Source organism: Juglans regia, chromosome 6 (assembly GCF_001411555.2).
Source record: "Juglans regia cultivar Chandler chromosome 6, Walnut 2.0, whole genome shotgun sequence".
NCBI classification, from domain to species: Eukaryota; Viridiplantae; Streptophyta; class Magnoliopsida; order Fagales; family Juglandaceae; genus Juglans; species Juglans regia.
Window position 1 is genome coordinate 10,747,157 of NC_049906.1, and position 23,446 is coordinate 10,770,602.

Sequence of the window (23,446 nt, forward strand, 5' to 3'; positions counted from 1 at the left end):
GCCTTTTAGAAGTTTATTTCGCTGATTAAAAGACTATAGCAACCATGATATGGACTTTATCTCGTTCGATTCGCCGCAAACTTTACAAAGCCAATAAACTTTAAATCAGCAATGCTACGTTGATGTCACTATGAAAAAAACAGAATTTTGTGGAGATATATCAGTTTTCATAAGTCAGAACATTTACGTAGTGTTCATTACTCATCCAGAGGTCCGATTTGAAGCTATGGTGTGTGTCTTGAGCATGTAGATATATATGTGTGCTCGAGAGAAAATACCCACAAATTAGATCACCACACAAAGGGCAGATATATAAACAACAAATGTAACACCCCAACCTGGGTGGCTTGGAGAATTATTACCTGTCACTCATAAACATGTCTCCCAACACATCCAAAGAAAAATCTCCAAAGACTTCATAAGTGAAATCAATCTCATATCTTCTAAATAATCTCATTACAACTCCACACAATCTTTAATGCAATAATAAAAGAAAATATCAAAGGGTCCACAATCTCTCGGTAATAGTAACATACCAAACTGATAAAACCATAGGTCCTACTAAACTCGAAAATATAATTAAAACTCAAAGACATTAAAACTAAGAACATCATAAGTCATTCTTCTAACCACATCTCCTCAACTTAAACATGTTCACCAATCTAATCCAGGTCCTCATTTGGACTCTCCACATCATCTGAAAAATATTATCATGATAGGGGATGAGTTATCACAACTCAGTAAGCAGAAATCATATGCTAGCGTGCAAACATGAGCATTTACAAAGAACAGCATGCAGAACAAAATATTTTCTAGAGTTATCATGCAGAACAGAACATATTTTCAAGAGTAACAGAGCGATGGTTTTAAGACAAGTAAAAGCTCATAGTGCTTTGGCATAACATAAACTGAGTATCATCATCAGATCAAAACAGAGCACCATACAGAGCAGAGACCATGTTTCACCTCCGTGGTAGGGTTGTGCTAACCCCGGTGGCCAAACCAGGCAGAGACAGAGGTGAAATCTTTCCTTTATTCTTCTCGGAGCCCCGAGTGTGCACACAGGAAAGACCACAATAAAACCACTTTGGTTCCAAAGTGGGTGCACTCAGAGACAGAGAAGTTGGTACCAACCCAAACAGAGCAAAGCAGAGACAGAGTCAGATACAAAAACCAGTACACCATGCCAAACGTTTTCAGATGTTATATCAAAATAATACAGAGTACCAAAACAGAATCAGACAGTTTACACACTGAAAACAAAAGCCAGAACATCTTTCTAAATAAATGCACAACTTTTCATATTCTCAATAACGCTTTTTTTTCAGATTTCAGAAACCACATGACAGAATTTAGCTCATGTCTACACAATGCATGTCAGAATATATTTTTCTCTTTTTCGTAAGGATTTCATGAGTATGCAAATAAACGACCGAGGTTGGTTTTGTTTTTCTCAAGTTCTCATTTCACCACAAAAATATGCAAAGTTTTCAGAAAATCAACCTCAGGCTCAATAATTCGTGTAAGGCCTAACATAGGAACCCCGCTTACCTGACTCCTGCAGCGTATTATCTATGACTTGAATACGGTCTCTATCCGTCTTGTCACCTATTCATAAAAATGATATAAACTAAATATTAAAGCCCAACAACACAAAATTGGCCTTAGACAACTTAAGACCCAATTTTTAGACCATAAATCAGCAAGTTTAATCCAACTCAAACAACCAAATAACAATCTGGACAGCCCACACTTCGACCCAAAATATTCTATACTAAACTCGGTATTGTCCAATACAAGCGCCAAGACTAATGCCGGTTCAAATTCCAATAACTCACACTAATTCCAACAGTTCACAATTTCAAACAATTACCACCAACTTAACCAAACAACACTATACAAAGTACACTTCTTTCCATTCACAACTCCATAACAGAAAGTATAAACTAATACTTCTAAATATTTTCTCAACCACCAACCCAACAATTCCACTATAATGTAACTTCAAATAATCCAAACTTAGGACAATACACCACAAGAAATTCATTATACCAAGGAAAGCCCAAAGAGCCGCCCACAGAACCAATCTAAAATGAACACATGACCCCTAAATTCCATTGAAACAGACTGGGGGTGGAAGTGTGTGTGTACACTAGGAACTGAGATAAGAAAAAAAAAATTAGCTTACCTACGGCAAGTAAAATCTTCAACAAAGGCTTCAACGATCACACGAATGACAAACTCAGAAACCCACAAAACGTAAACTCAAACCTCACGGCCAAAACAAAAACTGCAGAAAAAAAATGAAGAGAGGGTCGGCTGAGAGAATGCATCAAAACAGTCTTGTTGCAGAACAAAAAAAATGGAAAGAGAAGAGGTTATACCTGAAGATGAAAACCTGAAGAAGAGGAAGAGAAGAGCCGAGTTTGTAGAGGAAGAGAACCAACCGCAGACTGGAGGAACGCGAGGGAGAACTGTGTGAACTGCTGCAATGGAGGAATTGATTTTAAGTGAAAACAGAAATGGGGAGCTATGGGTATGAGATTCGGAAGCCACAAAATAACGCCAACAACAAGAAAAAATAAAAAGAAACCGAAAAGAAAATAGAGAGACGTGGGAGAGAGAGAGTTGCGGAAGAAAACCGAAACTGAAACTGAAAATGCGGAAAGAGAAGGGAGAAAGAGATGGAGGCAGAGGAAGAAAATACTAACCTCCCAAAACGGCGTCGTTTGCACACCCAAAAAAAATACGGGCTGGGCCCTCAAGCATGGTCCGGGCCACTTTGAAAAAGAAACTGGGCCTTACAACAAAAATAAATAATTGTACAAGTTAAACAAGAATAACTTGCTGAAAACAGTGATTAAACTATCATACTGGCAGGAAATGGTTATCACAAAATAAATACCCCTTGGGGTATATACCCATAGAGGACATGCGAAAGTTTCACGATTCTAAAGGCTGATGTACATTGTAATTAGTAACAGGAATACAGAGGTACCAACGTGCACTATAGTTTGAGTCAACATGAGGTCGATTGAGGATCTGTTCTGGACTGAATGCTTGGAAATTGGCATCCGGATTAGGATAGGAAATCCCAACTAGATTTCTTTCGAATCGGAAATGGCAAGTTTGGCAATAAGGGGGAGGAGGCCTGCTGCGTAACAAGTTTAGTTTCGAGAGCTTATTGCTCTGTTAGTTTCAGGAAAACATACTCAAACGGTGCGTCTAATTATTGAAACTGGTAGAAGATGGACAGGAAATTGAAGGGAAGATGCCATCGCTGACCTGTTTAATGGAGGCGATGGCACGTCCAATGTAGACTATTCGATTGAGGCAGTTCTGTGGTTGCCCCGCTCATAAGTAACTGTTGAGCTCAAAAATAGACATAATGGTAGGGGGACCATATTTTAATCGGATGTGGATTTTGTGCTTAAAACAGAAAAAAGTACAGAGGTGATGAGTGGCATATTATATTTTAATTTCTGAGTAGTGTTTATTCATGTGAATTGTTCTAGGGTGTTTTATCATATTGCCGTAAAATTTATGTTCGGTTGTAGAGACATCAATACCTTTGATGTACAGCTTCGAGATGACATGAATGATTCACTGGAGGTATATTAATTTTCAAGAGTTGAATTAAATAAGAAAGCACCCAAAACTTGTGAAATTAAAGCAAGTATAAAGTCGATCAGTTTAGTAAAATGATGTGCCACCTTGCCATAATCTTGTGTCATTAATTGGTCAAATATCAGTCTTCTTCGAAACTTGGACTCTGCTATTTTCTTAGATACAGACACATGCACGATTACTGTCTTTTGCGTGGTTGAGAATAACAAATTGTTCGATCGGTATATTAATACACGAAAAGAAATTGTGAAGCACTATTTTTGCACTGTTTTCCATGTAAAACTAATTTGGCAATTAGACAAAAAAGTCTTTGATTATATCCACTTGTGCTCTTGTCCCTACCCTACATCATGTATACGTACATGACTATATTAATTCGAATAAACAATAATACATGAAAGTTAAGCGGATAATTATAATCGATCGATATATATATATATATAGGAAACAACAAGGGGACATGACTTGGATAACCTAGATATGTTAGTTAATAAAAGTATCTCTATAACCTATATATTACCACATTAAGGCACCTCAATTTATGAGTTGCACTTTTGTATAATCTTGTTATGGCTAAATTTTCTTTTCTTTTTTAAGAATATTTAAAGGGACATTAAGCCTACATAGACTTGAGTAAACTAAACTTGAGTGATGTCTTGTTATTGTAGATGGATCGACATCTAATGATAAATTTAATATTAAAATGCAACTAGGTAGTTAGAAAAGTATGATTAGATCATCTGTACCCTTCACACAGTTTGCCAAAATATAAATTGATTTAAGATAGTAAGTTTCTTGTTTGATCCCTAGTACCTCCTGGAACATATAGCTTCACAATCTCCATTGTCTATAAAAATTTTATGATAAATCGTTTATAAAAATTGGTTATATATGCACATAGAAATACGTTTTATGATAAATCATTTATATTAGTTTTTCTGAGTAGTGTTAATAGTTTGTGAAAGTAGAGGGCCAGGGTTGTGTGAATATCACAATTGTCTATTTTCCCTCTAATTAAGACTAGGTTGCTTTGTTAGACCTGTCTGTTTGTGATCTGCAGAAGACAAACCCAACTCTACAGCAACCCAACTCTACAAACCCAAGCCCGAATCATTACATCACAAGAATTTCACAAAGGGTGAACTCTAATGACGTTATAGTTTGATAATTAGCTCCATGCACACTCCCAATTCATGGATGCATGGTGAGTATCGGCAATATACAGAGCATCAATATTCAAATTTCGAGGAAAAATTACCTTAATGCAGGATCTAATTAACTGTCCTATTCGGCTTTATAGCTCCTCTTCCAAATTGAGTTGTTGGCTAATGGTGGGGTCCTTCCTCCAAGTATGGATTCTCACAATATTTGAAGGATAGCTGTGCCGAATAGAGTGTAATTAAGATAACAGCCGCAATTTCGAGAAATAAACCCATAAACCCGAAGAATGTTTTACATATTAAAGGTGGAAGGAAGGACATAGGGGTTGAGATTTTCTTATGCCTACCTTATGATTCGGGGCACAAACCATAAGGGTCCTGCTTGGTAGGAGTCGTCTTCGATTTGGAAAGGGAATATCGAAACAAAAAAACAGAGGGACGAGGAGGATGGTGGGAAGCAATGGGAGAATAAGCAATACGGGAAACCGCAAGGGGAAAAATAAAATCGTATTTAAGATTTATTGTGGCGTTTTTAAAAAAAATCGTTGTAATAAATCCTTAAACACGAAGAAAATGGTCGACGGTATAGATCTCAGACCATTGCGTCGAAATATTTCACCGTAATAAATACAAATGTCGTCGCAACTAGAGCAGATAACTGTTCACTCATGCTATGTTCATGTCTTTGCGCTATTATTCAACGGCGACTTCGAATTTGACGGAAAAAGAGCTTATTGCGTTGTTTTTTTTTTCAACAAATGTAAAAACGTTGGGAAATGTCTCTTTTGTTGTAGTGGTAATTTGGTCGATTCGTGAAAACTTACAAAGTTTTTACGAGGTTCGTAAAGCCTAAAAAAATTTCACTATTGAATTCCTAGCGGATTGTTACAATGAAGCTCTTGGAGATGATGATTAGCAAACGACATAGGCCCAATATGATAACTCATACCACTTTAATTCATGGACTCTATGAAGATGGAAAGCTACGAGAAGCTTTGGATTCTTGACAGAGGAGAGAGAGAGAGAGAAGCTTGAGATTGACTAAAGGGGAGAAAGAGAGCTTGACAGTGACAGGCTTGACAAAGGATTAGTAAATAATAAGAAAAATTCTATACACGAAGCTACTGCCACACTTTTATCCCACTATGTAAGATGTGACATTTATCACCAACTGATGATCCTTTATTGAATGTTTATTTCTTATCCAATGGTGATAAATATATCATATCTTACATAGTGAGATGAGAATATAGTGTATAACATTACTCCTACTTCAAAGATTGATTCTTCAAACTAGTTCATAAATATAGAACAAAAATAGGGCATCGTCTATTTTTTATTTTTGTGAGGCACTTTGAGCAAGATGCGGTGAAATCTTAGTTTTACACCTTCAAATAAGATGTAGTCACGTTAGTGTCTTAACATTAATATTACAATACATGCGAATACAGTGGAGATAAATATTTATTAATTGAGTAATGCTATACACCATACTTTCATTTTAAAATGATAATTAAAAGAAAAAAATCGTTTAATAATTGATAGAGAATAGAGAATCAACAAACGAGAAAAATCAACGAATAGAATTGAAAATATTTTAATGAAACAAATAAATTAAACTAAATTCAATTAAAGTACTAGTCTTTCTCGGAGGAGGGCATTCAATATAACGTGTGTCAATAGAGTACAATATTCAACCCATTGATCACGTACGTTTTACCAAATTCATTGAATTTTTAGAGCTCCTTGCATGCATGCCAACTTCTATTTGGCATTACCTCAAAGTGATAGACAAGAAACAACTGGAAAAGTACGATACTCCATTTGTTTATAAATTTGGTCAATTTTAACAACTGATGTGACTAAATTACCTTCAATTGTTTAAGGTGTGCAAAGATTAATTGAGACATCTTTCTTGCCCACTTAATTGTCATTGGTATGGACTCAAAATGATTAATAACAGAAGCGGTCTCTCTCATTCAAGAATAATTATAAAAATATGCATAATAAAATAATTATACAACTGTAAGATATTTCGTGGTTTTCTAGTCGTACGTAATGGATGCTTATTCTAACATTGGTAGGTATTATAAGTACTTTGACTAAGACCCGTTCAGTTACAAGTCTAAGTTGAAATCAATTCAGTTTAATTTAATCTTAAGTTCAATATAATATCTAAATACTAAATTCATCTCAACTCAAAATCTCCTTATATGTGAAATTTATAATATTTTTCAACTAAACACATATTCATACATAGGGTCCACAACCTTTTTTAATTTCTCATAAAAAGTACTAAACTCATCTTAAAATCTAAACACATCTAAATTCATTTTAGATAGTCCCCACATAACTTACTCTACATACTCAACTCATTACTATTCATAAAAAATTCAACTCAATACAGGTCAATATCCAAACGTAGTCTAAATCTAATATTCTAACATGAGCTTTTTACATATGAGACTTTGAGAACTAATTTAGGGTATCTATATTTTTATTATAGTGGGAGTCCACATTATAATGTACCCATGAGTACCGGCCTAGCTAGCTAGACAACATACAGCGTGTATATAGTGAGAAATGGCCGCGTGGATAGCCTCCTAGATCTATGGTCTCTCCATTATATGTTAGTCAACTGTCAATATTATACATGAATTTAAATTTGATTTTTCTCAATCTGATCCTGGAAACTAATTTTTTAATGATACACAGTGATCTAATGCTGATCAGAATCTTCGCATGAATGCAAGATTTCCATATCATGTACTGTCGACGTTATCGGCTTGAGTCAAAAATTAACTTTGGTGGCACTTAATTCCTTTTGTTGGCAAAAAGTCTTGTACGGGCCGGCGATGGCATCTATTCAATCCCGTGTGCCAATTGAACTTGTTTTTTAAAGTACTGTGGCGTGGCGTGGCCTAATCTATTCAATACCTCGTGCAAATTAATGGTATATAATGAGACTAGATCAACTCTAGGGCTGTTTGGGAAGTAAGATGAGTTGAAAATTTTATAAATAGTAGTGAATTTTATTTCTACATGCATATAATAAATTATAAAAATCTGATTTTTTATATATAGACTATAGTACTTATGCTTAAATGGTTTAGCAAATTATCGAAAACTATTTTGTGAAATTATCGTGTCACACAATAGAAAAGTAGACTTGAAAGTTTAAGAATTCTTTGTTTATTTCACTTTTTTATGTTGTATTGAATTATATATTTGAGATGTAATTAATGTATGGATTTTATTTCTCGTATTTACTACTTTGTTTATTTTTTTCATTTTACTTGCCGTTCATGATAATATAAAAAATGATACTATCTTTAAAGTTATATTTATATAAATTTAACATAAAAGAAATCATTATTAAGTTTTGAAGTTAATTACATAAAAGTAATTTATGAATTTATAAATATTTTAACTCACCGAAAATCATAATATATAATATATACACATTTTTATATTTTGATAATGATAAAAAATTAATGGAAAAAATATTTTATTATTTTAATGGAAAAATATATGCACAAATCCATATTAATAAAAAAATTAATTGAATCTCTATCCGTTCAAACAAAGAAATTTAAGTTCGAACGGTCATTAACTTATCCCGGGAAAAAAAATTTAATTTCCCGCCAATATTATTATTCGAACAGATTATATATTATTTTAATGAATATTAATTTCATATTCGAATCTATTTTGTTCTGTCCGAACGGTTTTTTTTTTAGACGATTTTGTTCGTCACAAAATATCTTGTTTGAATGGATATTTTTCCGTTTGAATGGACTTAACAGTTCAGGCATTTTTAGAGAAAATTTTGTCTCTAAAAATGACTTTTAGAGATGAAATTTGTTTCCATTTTTAAAAGTCAAATTTCTTGTAGTGGTGGCAATTGAACTTGTTGTTCCAAGTCTTGTGGCGGTAGCCTCTTGCACGTTCATTGACTTCTAGAGCTACAATTCATATCTCGAGAACACGTGGATCACAACCTTGACTACAGCAGTAGAAAATGCATGGTGAGACCGGAAAGCCTCCTCCAGCTCCGTACATGCGCTCGTGATTTGTGGAGCTTCATTGTGTTTTACAAAACAGTTGAGGATTCGTTATATTTTCTGTCAAATCGAATTTGTAGAGAGAGAGAAAATGGTTTGGGTAGATTAATTAAATTTTTTGGATTCGTAATTTATTTATATCTTTCTCTGAATTTTAAGGTTTGAAGAGAACTCTAAAATATATATATATATATATGTATATCTATTTTTTATTTTTTTAAAATATTATTTTTATTTAATAATTAATAAAATATCTTTTAATAATATTTGAAAATGTTACAAAAATAAAGGTGAAAGAAAAGCAAAACAAAGGTTATGTAAAATGCATTAGCAGAAGCTCCCAACGAAAATACGTCATCCTCTCTCACTCTCTCTCTCTCTCTATATATATATAAAAGGGTTTTGGGAGTCGACTCTAGAGACCCAATTGATAATATTGATAAATCGATTCGCCGAACAGTCTGCATGCACGTGCCTAGCAGAACCGGAAAGGTCGATGACATTATTGAACCGAGAGAGATCAGAGAGACTCGATCCAATGAATGGCTGTCGATTGCACATGTATTGATCTTGACTTTGCGCCATTTCTTACTATTTTCTTTTCTGTTTTTTTATAATAGAAACTGCTTTCATTAATAAGAAAATATTACAACTTAGAATCTGACCAAACAACTTGTTCAATACAATCGGGACAAGAATCCCACCAAGTTATTCAAAGTTTATATATATATATATATATATATATATATATATATATATATTATTAATGAGTAAAAGGTTTAAAATTTGGAACATCCCAAAAAATGGAAAGATACACGTACTTATCTATATATATCTATATGCCCTTTCCTCCCAAACCTCTATCCACAACCAGAAAGGAATTATATGCTCTTGCAATATCACCCAACCTTTAATATGATTTGTATCACGGCCAGCATCTTTGTGAGCTTGCTTCCCTTTCTCTTCTTTCTCTTATGGAAGATCAGGAGAGCCCAACAATCTGCACCTCAAAGTTCACTTCCACCAGAAGCTGGTGGTGCATGGCCTATAATCGGCCACCTCCACCTATTAGCAAGGTCAAAATTACCTGCCCATATAATCATGGGTAATATGGCAGACAAGTATGGACCCATCTTCACCATCAGGTTGGGCGTGCATAAAACTATAGTGGTCAGCAATTCAGAGATAGCCAAAGAGTGTCTTACTACCAAAGACAAAACCTTTGCCAGCCGTCCAAAAGCTATGGTATCAGAACTCATGGGCTATAACTACGCTATATTCGGTTTGAGCCCTTATGGTCGTTATTGGCGCCAAGTTCGAAGAATAACCATACTCGAATTCCTTTCAGATCAACGCCTTGAGATGTTCAAACACATAGGAGAATCAGAAGTAAACACATCTATAAGAGAAACATATCAACTCTTGCTCAATAACAACAAGCTCGTGTTGGTGGAAATGAGGAGATGGTTCAGCAACATTACGCTAAACACCGTATTTAGGATGGTTGTAGGGAAGCGATTTGCTTCGGCTACCAATGGGGATAAGGATGAAGGAAATGATCTCCAATGTCGGAAGGCATTGACAGATTTCCTCATGTTCGCCGGAAAGTTTGTGGTCTCGGATGCACTTCCATATCTAAGGTGGTTGGACTTGGGTGGCGATCAGAGAGGCATGAAGAAATCCGCAAGAGAAGTGGATCATGTGCTTGAAGGTTTGCTAGAAGAACATAAACAAAGAAAGCTCTCGAGTGAGGTGAAGAATGGACACCAAGACTTTATGGATGTGATGCTATCCTTTGTCACAGATAACATAGAGATTTCCAATTTTGATGCTGATACAATCACCAAAGCTACTTGCCTGGTATGATTATAATTATACTTGTCTATTATCATTTGCATTGGCAACATCATATATAGAAAAAGGACCCCATGAGACGAATATAACATGATTAGTAATTGCTTTAACAATTGAAAGTGTGATTTCTTCTATGACCTTAGTGTTTTCTATATTAGAAGTAGCAATTCGTTACAATTCAAGTTTCACGTGAACTATTTAGAAAACCTAGTCAATGATATCAAGCTGCATATATGTACAAATGTACTTCCTAATACTTGATACTCGCCCCCTAGACTATGACCTTTGCGGGATATTCTATTTGATCTCAAACTTTGCCACTTTTGCAGAACCTTATCTTAGCGGGCACAGATACAACAGCAGTGACCTTGACATGGACTCTCTGTCTACTTCTCAACAACCGTGAGGCTCTTGAGAAAGTCCAACAAGAACTAGATCTCCAGGTTGGCAAGGAAAGGCAAGTGGAGGATTCAGACATGAAAAACCTAGTATATCTTCAAGCTGTCATCAAAGAATCACTGCGTTTATACCCTGCAGCCCCACTTACTTTACCACACGAGTCCACCGAAGACTGTACTTTGGCTGGTTACCATGTCCCGGCAGGCACACGCCTTCTTGTTAATCTAGCAAAGATCCATCAAGACCCACTTGTGTGGCCGGAACCAACCAAATTTCGTCCAGAAAGATTCCTTACTACCCACAAAGATATCAACGTTAGGGGTCAGAATTTTGACTTGATACCATTTGGCAGTGGTAGAAGAGTTTGCCCCGGAATCTCGCTTGGGTTAAATCTTACTCAACTGACGCTTGCTACCTTCCTCCATGCTTTTGACATTTCAACCCCATCAGCTGAACCAGTAGATATGGTTGAGAAAGACATTGGAGTTACCTCCATGAAAGCAACACCACTCGAAGTCCATCTCACTCCACGCCTTCTTGCTCAATTATATCATGTGTAATTTGAGGACTAGATATTAAGTAACTTTTGTGTGAACAACTAGGATACATATTGCTTAACTAGGTGTGTGTTCTAGTTATGCTTATCTTATGCAGGCAATATGCAGTGTATCTAATAAAAAAAATCACATCTGTTAGAACCTGAGAAAACTTCAAGGAAGAATAATTACGTTCACTTTCTATATAATATTTTACTTGTTCTCGTGTTAAGATTATTGTCCAAATTTAAATCTCGTATTTGCTTAGACAAATAATAAGGTTATTTATTGGATACTCATTCAGATTGCATCATAGTTTCATATGTTTCCATGAGGAATGGATCTTAAGCAAAAAGAAAAGAATACAATATCATAGATTTTCTTTTATGATAAGCGAAAATTATATTTCATCTCCAGCTATAAGGAAAAAAGCATTTGTAACGGATTATTTGTAACGATAATGACTATTTACGACGAAAATAGACTACTTTTAACATTAAATAGTCATTTTTTCAAGAAATAACTGATCACAATTAAGCAGTTTTCTTATAGTGTATATCCTCTTCAACTAATGTCTCTCCCTAAAATCGCTAAAACAAGTATATATAAATAATGTATATTTGCCGCAAATACCCATTTTTCATCAAAAATAAGCCATTTCCACAAAATTGCATGCCACATTTGATGCAATTTTAACAACCAAAATAATGTTTTTAATTGGCGGATTGATCTAGTGGGGCCTCAAACCGAACAAAGACTTTCGTAGTCGGTTCTCCTCTCCAGCCTAGCCGCTCTCTCTCAAAACCTTCGATCTAAACATCGCCAGACTCAGAGATTGCGAAAGGGGATGGGAGCTTCGTCTCCTCCCCCCTCCTCTCTTCTCCTTCCGTTCCTCTGTCTTTCTGTCTGTGTGGGTTTTTCTGTTAGTTTTTTGAGTTTTTCAGGCCGAATAAAGGAGGGTTGTCGTTTCGGGTCTTTCCGTCCATCACTTGTCAACACGCACCACTCCGGGACGATGCCCAGCCGCCGATCTTCAAGACCACCGAATCCGGCGTCCATCGGAGTGGAGCGTAGCCCACACGCGCGGGAGTAAGTTTCCGGATCGCGTCTGCGCGTGTCCATCACGCACTACCGGGGAGCCTTTTTCCGACGCCACGCTCGGCTTCTCTGGACTCCTCGACTCCGGGACTTCCAAGATTGACAGCCGATTTCCTCCCAGAGTGACCAGTGAGATGCACGCGCCACTGCCGATCTTATGTGCACTGTTCACTCGTTTTGGTGTCCAATTTTTGTTTTCTTTTTTGTCGTTCAGTTTGTTTGTTTTTTTACCTGAGTGTGGTGTTGAGCTTTGGATCGACGCAATTCGGAGCAAGTGCTATTTGAGAGAGGCGAACGATGTTACGGCCGGTGGTCGTACGACCAGTGCTCGTGCATAGGTGCTGCCTACGCAATGGAGGCTGTGTATTTGTGCGTGAAGCTGGGTGCTCGTGTCGTCGAGATTCGATTTGCCGACTCTTGTGGTAGGCGTGTCGTCCGGGTTCACGCCAGTGCTTGTGGAGTTGTAGTTTGGTTATGTGGTTTTATTTGTAGTTTATTTGTTGTTATCTTAATTAGTATTATAATTAGAAATAGGCTTTTGGATTTAATATCCATAGCAGTGTCCCGTACTCTTCCTCCTTGTGAGGTCAGAGGGGATCGTGAAATTCTGTTTTTACAGAGCGCTTTCTCTTTTTAGAGAGAGTTCTTAGAAGTTAAGACAATGTCCGCCACAAAGAAATTTATGTGTGGGGAAGCCTCAGATCTTATGTGTAGTTTGGCTTATAGTCTGGTTTTTCCATGTATAAGTCACATTTGTAACTTCGTTCTATTAATAAAACGAGTCTGTATCCATCAAGAAAAAAAAAAATTGGCGGATTAAACAATTGTGGCAAATGATGACTATATGCAGCTGTAGCTTGTCGTTGCAAATAGTCAAAAAGGAAACTCTCAATTGGGAATAAAAAGCTTTAGGAAATTAAGCTAAAGTTTATTAGCCGCAGTTCATGGGGGAGACCAAGGACTTTTCTATAGCTAGAAGGCATTCAAAGATTATCGTCACGAGGCGGCCTCTATAACTATATTAAAAATCCATAGTTTTATCAAATTCAAGGATTTGATGCAGGACAAGATCACTTGGTAATCTTTTAAGTTGAGATTTTGATATTAACAAACTTTTATATTTTTGTATTTGGTGCTTTGGTTGCGTGTCTTCCTTTCTAGCTTTCTAATTTTTTATAATTTTGCTCATATAATTTTATGATATGATATATATAATAATATGTTCAGTACTCTCTCCTCAAAAATTAAGAAGAGTATATTGTTTGTGATTTTTTAAGTGGGTATCATCATTAAATTATATTTTGGTCTTCAATATTTAATAATCTGGAGAAAATTATAATTTGATATTGTATTATTTCTGTTTTAAAATTTATAATTATTTGAATGAAATATATTTAATAAAAATATCCCTAGGTAGCTAGCCATGTAGTATGTAATTCATGACGTACTACTTAAAACCTTTTAATATAATTTACTGTTATACATTATATAGAAAACTCAAAGCTTAGTTTAGCGCATTCACATATAATTGTCTCTTTTTTAATAATTCATAAATAACTCGCTTCAAAGTTTAGCCTTTCTTTTAATTAATTGCAATATATGAAATTTTCAAACTTATTCAACCCATTAATTTGAATTTTTCGAGCCTCCAAATGATGAGATCATAACAAACAACCGGTAAAGTATGATACTCCCTTTGATTGATCAATTTTAACAACTCTGATGTGACACATAAAGTACCTTCAATTGTTAAGTTGTTCAAAGATTAATTCTTTAAAAATACTCTAGTCATGGAGGGTTTTTAAAAAATAATCTTATAAATTGATGCAGTTTGAAGTGTTTTATCAAATTATAAAATTATTTTTATTGTAAAATAGATCTAACAGATCAAATAAAATATCGTCAATTTGTAAAATTACTTTTGTATAATTTTTTTTATAGATGTAACACTCCTCTTGATTGTGACATCTTCCGTGTTCACTTGATTTTTCATTGGTATGGAATCTAAATGATTAATATCAGAAATGAAATTCTCCGAGATGTACATTAATTTGGAAATTAAAATGAGGACACTGTTGCAGTCATAAAACCTACTTATTTTTCTTCACGCACAAGTGAGTTAGCTTACCTAAAGCGTCTGTGGTCGTAACTAGTAGAAAATGCATACTCTTGCTTAGTCAATCTATGATTACCCAAGCCACATTTTTATCGCAAAGAGTATGGGGCAATCCAACAACTAAGTCGGCAGCTATATCTTCCCACTTCCATTCTAGAATGGGTAAGGGGTGCAAGTTTTTGACAGGTCTCTATTGCTTAGCCTTTACTCATCTATAAGTGGCATACTTATTCATGAAGTGGGTGATGTCTCACTTCATTCCTTGCCACCAAAAGTTCTTCTTAAGATCCTAATACATCTTCTTACTTTCCGGATGTTTCGAATATGGTGATGAATCGGCTTCAACAAGTATTCTTTCCTTAATCTCCGAATTCGTTGGAACCACTCTTCTTCCTTTTTATGAAAAGGTTCGGTTCTTGCCCAAACTGAAATGTAAAGGCCCTGAACCTATTCTGCCTTTAGTCCAATAACTTCAAGTCTTTCATCTATCGATCCTATAGTCATCTTAGTCTTTCATCCTTAACTCTTGCACCGAGGCAAGGATTCCTTCTTACTGCGAACTTCCTACCAACAACTATATCATTCCTTCTAGAAGTGAATATACTTCCATAGAACCTCCTATATCCTTTGATCTAAACTTCCAACTTAGCGCATCAACGACTAGGTTAGCCTTTCCTGGATGGTGCTTGAGTTTGCACTGATAACCACTTATAGTCTCTAGCCATTTCCTTTGTATCATGTTGAGGTTCTTCTAGGTGAAGAGATGTCTCAAACTCTGGTTGGCCAAGGTCTTTGATTGAGAACTGTTGACTGAGCTGTTGAATGAGCCAGTCAATTTGAGCCGAGTCTTCACCTGTTACGACCATATCATCAACATAGAGTAATAGGATGAGCAAACTCTTGTTTGAATGACAAATAAATAAGCTTGGGTCAGCTTTACTTGAATAGAAACCAAGTTGAATTAGAAAATCACTTAGTCTATCAAACCAAGCTCTCGGTGCTTGTTTAAGCCCATACAAAGCTCTATTTAACTTGCACACGTATGTAGGATGATCTTGATTGACATAACTAGGAGGTTGTTGCATATAATTCAACTTGGTTTAATATGGTCGTTGAGCTTTATTTTAGTTTAATATGGTAAAATTATAAATAACATATGGATGGTGCTACTGGGACCGATAGTCCCAACCGATAGTTAACCGATGCAGTGTATTTTCAGAGTTTTTTTTTTTATCATTTCTTTCAAGTATTTTTTTTACATTTTTAAATACTTTTTTTTTAATAAAAAATATACATAAATTAAATAATAATTACTTTCTTAATCACTAAACATTTCCCATAACCATATACATACATGCTGAGACTTTTGCAGGGCCTCATCTTGGCTGGTACAGATACAACGACGGTGACAATGACATGGGCGCTCTCTCTACTTCTTAATAACCGAGAGGCTCTTAAGAAAGCCCAACAAGAATTAGACCTCCAGATTGGTAGAGATAGGTTAGTGATGGAATCAGACGTGAAAAACCTACTCTATCTTCAAGCTGTCATCAAGGAAACAATGCGTTTATATCCCGCTGCGCCACTCTCTCTGCCGCATGAGTCTCTTGAGGATTGCACTTTGGCTGGTTACCACATCCCAATGGGCACCCGTCTTCTTGTTAATCTATCAAAGATTCATAGAGATCCACAAGTATGGACAGATCCAACCGAATTTCGCCCAGAAAGATTCCTCACAAGCCACAAAGATGTTGACTTTAAGGATCAGCATTTTGAGTTCATACCATTTGGTAGTGGGAGGAGAGTTTGTCCAGGAATCTCGTTTGCACTACAAGTTATGCAGCTCACACTTGCTAACTTCTTGCATGCCTTTGAAATTACGACAGTACCATCAGATGAACCAGTAGACATGACTGAGAAAGTCGGACTTACATCCCTGAAAGCCACCCCACTTGAAGTCTATCTCACTCCACGCCTTCCTTCCTCAGCATATGCATGATCATTTGAGTATATGTTAAATAGGTACAATATTGCCGAGGAGTTTCGTAATGATCTTCATGCACAAGGACTTTACGTATATTAATTTTTCTTCTTTTTTTTTCTTGTTTTTATTTTTATTTTGGCGTGTTCTCTTGTAAAAGTACACGCACCTATCTTATGTATAGGAACATTAGGGGATCTTGTACCACAATTTCATAATTAAAGTTTAGTAATTTGTTGTTTGGAAAATTTATTGTACATGTCCTTCGAGTTGACATTTTTTCAAACTAATCCTGACGTTTAAAAAGATCCAAAAAGATCTTAGGGTAATTGTCAATGCATTAAAATGATACTTCCATCCTATAGGAAATCAGAAAAAAGTAAGGGATACTAGTTTTTTGCACTAAACTATGTGTACCTATCATATAGGAAACCAGAGTAGCTAGGCATGCAAATTGGATTTGTTCTCCAAGAATTCTTAAGATATGCAAGAAAACCATTTATTTTTTTAGTCTCATTTCTTATGAAAATGATTATTTTCTGTTTAATTGAATTGATTCTAAATTGCTATAAATTTTAAATCGTTACAAATAGTTATTTTCGTCACAAATGACTTGTCATAATTTTTTTTTTAAAACAGTGTGATATATATTTAGAAATATAAAGTGGGCTCGCAATATTTAGCGAACAACTATGTTGACGTCATGTTTAGCATGTCTTTGGATCGGGTTCCAGCAATTCGGATTTTCGGATTTTCACCTGCATACTTAAATAAACACGAAGAGTAGGCCCTTGGCGGTTGCTAGGGAGTCTTCGATGCTAAAGTCAATATATTTTTTTAATAGTTTGTGCGTAAGTTTAGAGAGATCAAAGAAATTTTCTCGTACTTGTGGATCGACTAATATACTAGGATTCTAGTCGGGACAGCTCATTCCTAACTTTGAGGGGCCCATGTCATTTTTACTATTCATTTAGTCATAATTATTTAATGCGGCGTGGCTTCTGAGGCAGCGTCATTAATGCAGCATGGAGTCTAGGGAGTGGCGCCATTAATGCGACGTGCCCCCTGACTCACTTTACCTAGAAACATTCCCTGTTGATCCTTTCTATGCCTGTTGTCAGGAGGTCACAGGTTGATCTCCGTATTTCCCGCCCACCTGCCTAGGCAGGTTCCCAATGGTAGTTTGTCGTTGGGGTAGTGTCAGGGCAGTGTGTCCCATCCACCCTTACTATTCACTTTCCCTATGCAGGGGTTGCTTCGTGGGTGGATTTTACTCGTTGGGCCGAGTACTCTGCAAAGGCCCACTAACTCCTTTTAAAGGGGGTCGTTGGGCTTGGCTGGGCCTGGTCGAGCTCTTTGAATTACTTCTCCAGTGGCCCCTCGTGTGCTTGCTTTAAGGGCCGATAAGGGGAAAAATTTCCTTAAAGTTATCCCTCTAATTCTTATCGGATCAGTCCGATGGGAATTCATTTTTGCCTTTGCCTTTACGCTATGCACTTTCTCATTGACGGTGCTGCTAAGATGATTTTCCCAACAAATGGGTGGTTACTATTCTCCCAGCTATTCTATTTGTCATGTTCCACCCTCTAGTCCATGCACGCGTGGGTTTTTTGTGATTTTAATGAGGTAAGGCAACGGTTCCCCTTTCGACTTTATTGACACATTTTTTAGTGGTCAGACTTCACACTTGATTACATCCGTTGAGTCCTCTCCGCTTTAAAGGGGTCAGGCGGCTTCTTCTCTCCACATCGAGTCGCACAGTGCATGCTGAAAGATTCGTGCATATCTTTCCAGCTTCTTTAAGTGCATGCGTTCCCACGAAGTTGGGGATGCCAACCGTCGATGGGGTCTATTTAAATCTCCCCTTTCAATGTTGGAGCCCATTTTTCCATCTCTTCCTTTCTCAGAGTTTTTTGCACTTCTTCCCTTTCTCTTCATAGCTCCCCCTACATGTACCCCATTTTCCCTTCTTCTGTTTCCATATTTTCATGGCTCCCAAGAACTCTTCACGTCCCTCCCCTAAAAACATAAAGCTGGCCAAGCCTCCTAGTTCTTCACGTGTTCTCGAGGGCCTAGACTCTGCTGAGGTATGCAACGAGTCATAGAGATTTGATGGGTTCTTGTGGCGGTTAGTCGTGACTCCTGGTGAGTTGGAATCATTGAAATCAACTTATAAGGTGCTTGGCATTGTAGAGTTTGAGGTGTCGTCTCCCAATGAAGGAACCGTGGACTCCAAAGGGTATGTGTCGAAGGTGGCTGTGTATCCTAGCATGTTCTCCAGCAGCCATAGGCTGTCTTTCTGCCGTCCAGTTCATGATGTGCTTGACAACCTACACTTGGCACTTGCCCAACTCCACCCAAATGCGTGGAGGATCTTGGTATCATGTTATATCATCTGGTGGCGAGAGCTGGAGGAGGTAGGTTCTGAGTTCCCTGACCTCACCTTGCGTGAGTTTCTCCTTACTCACACTCTTCTAAAGCAGAGTGGCAACATTTGGATTTTGAGATCTACTCAAGTGTTGGCTAGTTTGGAGCCAGCGCTTCTTCTTCTTATCAGATAGGGGATGGGAGTTCCCAGTCGATCAGGCCAACCAGTGTGACTATCTCATTCCTGCCATCAGTGGGGTCGTGGGCGATGAGAAGAGCTCCTGACCCTTGGCAGCTCCCTATGAAGTGGGCCAGATTGAGGTCGCTCATGCTTGGGTGAAAGCCCACCCGCATGATACTTCCCCCCTCCCCCTGGGGCCAACGTGCACTTTGCTAACCGAAATGTACCGCTACAGGCAACTTTACCCCAAGTCCATAGGCGAGGTAGGGGAAAAAACCCAGGTGGGAGTCTTATGCCAAAGCCGACTCAGATGAAATGCCCATTTTCCCATCGGGGCAATCTTTAGCTGCGGTGCTCGTTCAATGGCCAAAATCGAGGTCATCGAAGAAGGTGGTGGTGATTGTATCGTCTCCTCGGACCGTGCCCCCTTCTTCTTCCCCATGTGGGGAGGGTGGCTCTAATCCTCTCCAGCTAGTTCGAGCAGATCCACCAATGGCCACACATGAGCAGCACGACGAGGTTCTCCCAACCATCTTAGAGGCTTTTTCCCTGACGCCGTTGGGCAACTTGGGGGTCATGGACCTTTTGCTTGGAAAGGAGTTACTTTGTATGTGATTTTGTGGGGTACTTTTGGACCGTCCTAATCGGGATTCCCAGATAGGTCCCTTGTCTCCCATCGATCTCGAGAGGGTTTTCTTACCCTTATCCGAAGACCACCCTGCCTGGGGAGCAGATCGCCTTGATTGGGTTTCAATCATGGATTCTCCTGTTGCCTGTTCTCCTGAAGTCGAGGTTGTCTCACCCGAACCTAGATTGGCAGGAGAGAGGGGTGATGACATGGTGTTTAGGAGGGAGATAGCGAGGGCTGTGTCTTGGGCTGAGGGGGTTTTGGCAGATACACTCGAGACTGAGGTCGCGGTAGTGTCAGCGAAGCCTCTGTTGTTATGGTTGACGCTGGGGCACCGTTGCCCTTCTCGTACGCCATCCCGACCTTGGCTTCGGTGAAAGTAGGGACTGAGGTCCCAACATTATTGGCAGGCATTGACACTTCTCTACCCTTCACTGACACCATCCCGACCTTGGCATCGATGAGGTTGGTGCCGAGGTGGGGGCAATAGTAGTGGGGGAGACCGATGGAGCCCCCCTCAGGCCTATTTCAGATGTCCTAGCTAGCGAGGCTCCAGTAGTTTCCACAGGCACAAGGGTTGGAGAGATTCCTTAACTTGCTGTGGGAAGTCCATCCCCATAGGGAAGTGATGGCGTGGCGCTTAAGGACCCTTCTAAGAAGAGGGGGTTGCCCCAAGACTAACAGTAGGCGGGGACCATCACACCCTTGTCCAGGACATGGCTAGGAGGCTCAGGGAGTTCTTCTCCAAGGTCCGCTATCAACTGCCATATCTCCTTTTAAGCTTTCTTGGTGACTTTTCCTTCGTTGCTAACTCAAAATTTTTGTGGCAAGGTATAGGGCAGTTGGCGGCATTCATTGTGGATGACTGGGAGGAATTAGAAGGTGAGAATCGGGCACTCTGATCTTTGGCTCAGTTGACCTTGTGCTATGCCGAAGAGGAGAGGGAGAGAAAAAATGAGTTGGAGGAAACCCTCGTCAAGGTGCAGTTTAGTTAGCGGCTAAGGTAGAAGAGGATATTCAAGCTTCATTGGTGCAAGGCCCAACTTAGTCCAACTTGGAGAGGTCTTGGGAGTCATTCGATTGCCAGTAGAGGGAGCTGGAGCAGCTGTAAGCCAACAATGTGAAGTTGCTCAAATAGCACGACTCTGACTCCTGGTCATACAAGTGGTTGGAAGGGAGGTTCGAGGAGGACTCCAAGTCTCTGCAGAGAAAGAGGGAATCTCTCAAGGCCAAAGACCATAGAATGAAGGCCTTGGAGTTTGTGAAGACCGAGGCCGATCGTGTGATAGTCACCCATGAGCCCACCATCTAGAGAGCCGAAGCCACCCTTCCCTGACTACACGAGAAGTTGTCGCACGTCTGCTTCGTCTGCAACGATGCTTAGAATTACGGCTACTTGGAGGGCTTGGAAAGAATGGGAGATCATGTGCTATTGAATTCCCAAAGGAACTTGAGGGCACTAAAGTGCAAGGACTCCCTTCAGACCCCGTGGCGCTAAAGCGCACTCTTGGACAAACCCCGCCAATGACAACCCCGTCAGTTGAACATTTCCCTTCCTGCATCGATGTGTTTCTTTTTCTTTTGTTTATAAAGTTGTGTACATTATTTCCTTTACTTGTAAAGAACTTCGTCCAAGTATTATTGGGCCCCCTTGCGGCTATTTGCTCATGCTTTGTATACATTTAACTTATCACTAAAATTATGTCTCTCTTTTCCTTGCCATTTGTTCTACTCTCTTATTCTTCTTCTTCTTTGGTGTTGGCCTGGCAGGCCTGATGTGAGGGGATAAGTCAAATTCATGGATGCATGGTAGATGAAGGCAAGGGGCAAGGAAAGTCCATACGAACATGGTGCCTTGCTCACCTTGATCTTCCTGTCAGCCTTGTAGACTGAAGGAGGGGTTAGGCAAGTCCGTGGGAACACGGTGCCTTGCTCACCCTAATCTTCTCATCGGCCTTGTAGGTTGAAGCAAGGGTTAGGCGAGTCCGTGTGTAAGGCCCAACCCAGGTCCATGAGAGCCCAGCCCCTGAAATTATTATTTTTTTCTTGAAGAGGTACCGTTTTGGTGAGTTTTTCCCCTTTCTTTTAGTTTCTTTTTCCTTGTATCTGCTTCCTTTTTTTCGAGTATCCCTCAGTTTTCTCTTTCTCCCTATCCCTCATCCCCGATACATACTCCCACTCCCCTATCAATTATCTACAAGTGGTTTTCTCTCACCCTCATTTCTCAAAACAAATTAACCCTCACTCCGTTGCTCTCCATTGATTTTTCTGCTCTTAGGTTGTTGCTGAAAGTTTGTTTTGGTGTTGTGATTTTGGGTATTTCTAGATTGAATCACCAAGGCTTCTAATACTGGTGATCACCATTCTCTCTTTTTCTCTCTCTTTAGTTCTTTCACTTATTTTCTTCATGTCACAAGTTCCCTCACTTAACCCTCTATATCAGTGGATTGGATTCGGTAGCCCTCTAATTTTTGCCATAGAAGACTCAACTGTAGTTACACCATACACAGCCACGCCGATAACCCCACCTCCCTTCCATTCTTTGTGTTTCCCGTAAGCCATTATTCTTCCAAATTATATTTGAAATGTAATTATTTTTGGGTTGGTGTATATTAATCGCAAGGTAATAACCTAGTCTTAGGTAGCGGTATATTTTTCACAAAACCAACAGATCGTCGCTTCAGTAATTGTGCATGGTAATTACAAATGCTAGTCTTGAAGCCATGGTTTATATAGAATTTCTTTTACCCATGTCGAATGGAATGTTGTGTTGTTATGGTATTTATGAATGAATTAGTGATTTATATGAAACCTTGGTGGTGGTGTTTGGTGTTGTAGAATTGTGGTGGCTGAATGAGGTTGATGTTATGATGTAAATGGAGTTGTTGTGACTGCTTAAGTTGTGTTGGTTGGCGATTTGTAGCTAATTGATTGCGATGTTGGGATTGTTATATTGATGGTTTGAGTCCATGTTTACCGTTTTAGAGTTTGTTTTGCAGGTTGATTGTTCTTACTTAATATTGGATGACTTAGTGATGAAGTGTATTGAATTAGTTGTGCTGAAACTATTGTAAGTCGGGTGGAGTTTTGGGTTTGACTTGTAGGCTGTTTACGATTGGTGGGATAGCGTAGTATGTGAAGTAGTTGAGTTACTTTTACACATTGAGAGGAAATGGGTGCTGATTGGTCATTGGAATTGTTGGTTTGTGGACTGTTTAATGTACTTAACTAGTTTAATCTTAGTCTATCTTACTCTTACAAAGGTGGAATGTTCTTAACTAAGTTAATTGCGAGTGTAGGTATTAACGTGTGAGTAAATATTCTTTGTTATAGGTTATTGTGACACGACTTTATTACAAGCCCAAAACGTAGAGATTACACTGCAAGAGTTAGGTAAGCGGGGTTTTTATGCTAGATTTGCATAAAAAGGAAAAT

The 23,446-nt window shown here is 38.2% G+C and overlaps 2 protein-coding genes and 1 long non-coding RNA gene across 3 annotated transcripts; 2 read left to right on the top strand and 1 right to left on the bottom strand.

Moving 5' to 3' along the window:
* Positions 1–1,566: 1,566 nt before the first annotated feature.
* LOC108987554 lies at positions 1,567–2,621 on the bottom strand. Its single transcript, XR_001995550.2, has 3 exons — positions 2,385–2,621; positions 2,189–2,290; positions 1,567–1,608 (listed from the first exon to the last, which is right to left on the bottom strand). It is a non-coding gene; the product is annotated as an uncharacterized LOC108987554 (long non-coding RNA).
* A 7,075-nt stretch (positions 2,622–9,696) lies between these two features.
* On the top strand, positions 9,697–11,886 carry LOC108987555 (cytochrome P450 CYP82D47-like). The gene is made up of 2 exons (XM_018960484.2): positions 9,697–10,711; positions 11,035–11,886. The coding sequence occupies exons 1-2, from the start codon at positions 9,737–9,739 to the stop codon at positions 11,662–11,664; spliced, it is 1,605 nt and encodes a 534-aa protein (XP_018816029.1). The 5' UTR covers positions 9,697–9,736; the 3' UTR covers positions 11,665–11,886.
* Positions 11,887–16,208: 4,322 nt separating this feature from the next.
* On the top strand, positions 16,209–16,922 carry LOC108987559 (cytochrome P450 82A3-like). The gene has a single exon (XM_035690654.1). The coding sequence runs from the start codon at positions 16,209–16,211 to the stop codon at positions 16,851–16,853; it is 645 nt and encodes a 214-aa protein (XP_035546547.1). The 3' UTR covers positions 16,854–16,922.
* Positions 16,923–23,446: the final 6,524 nt, after the last annotated feature.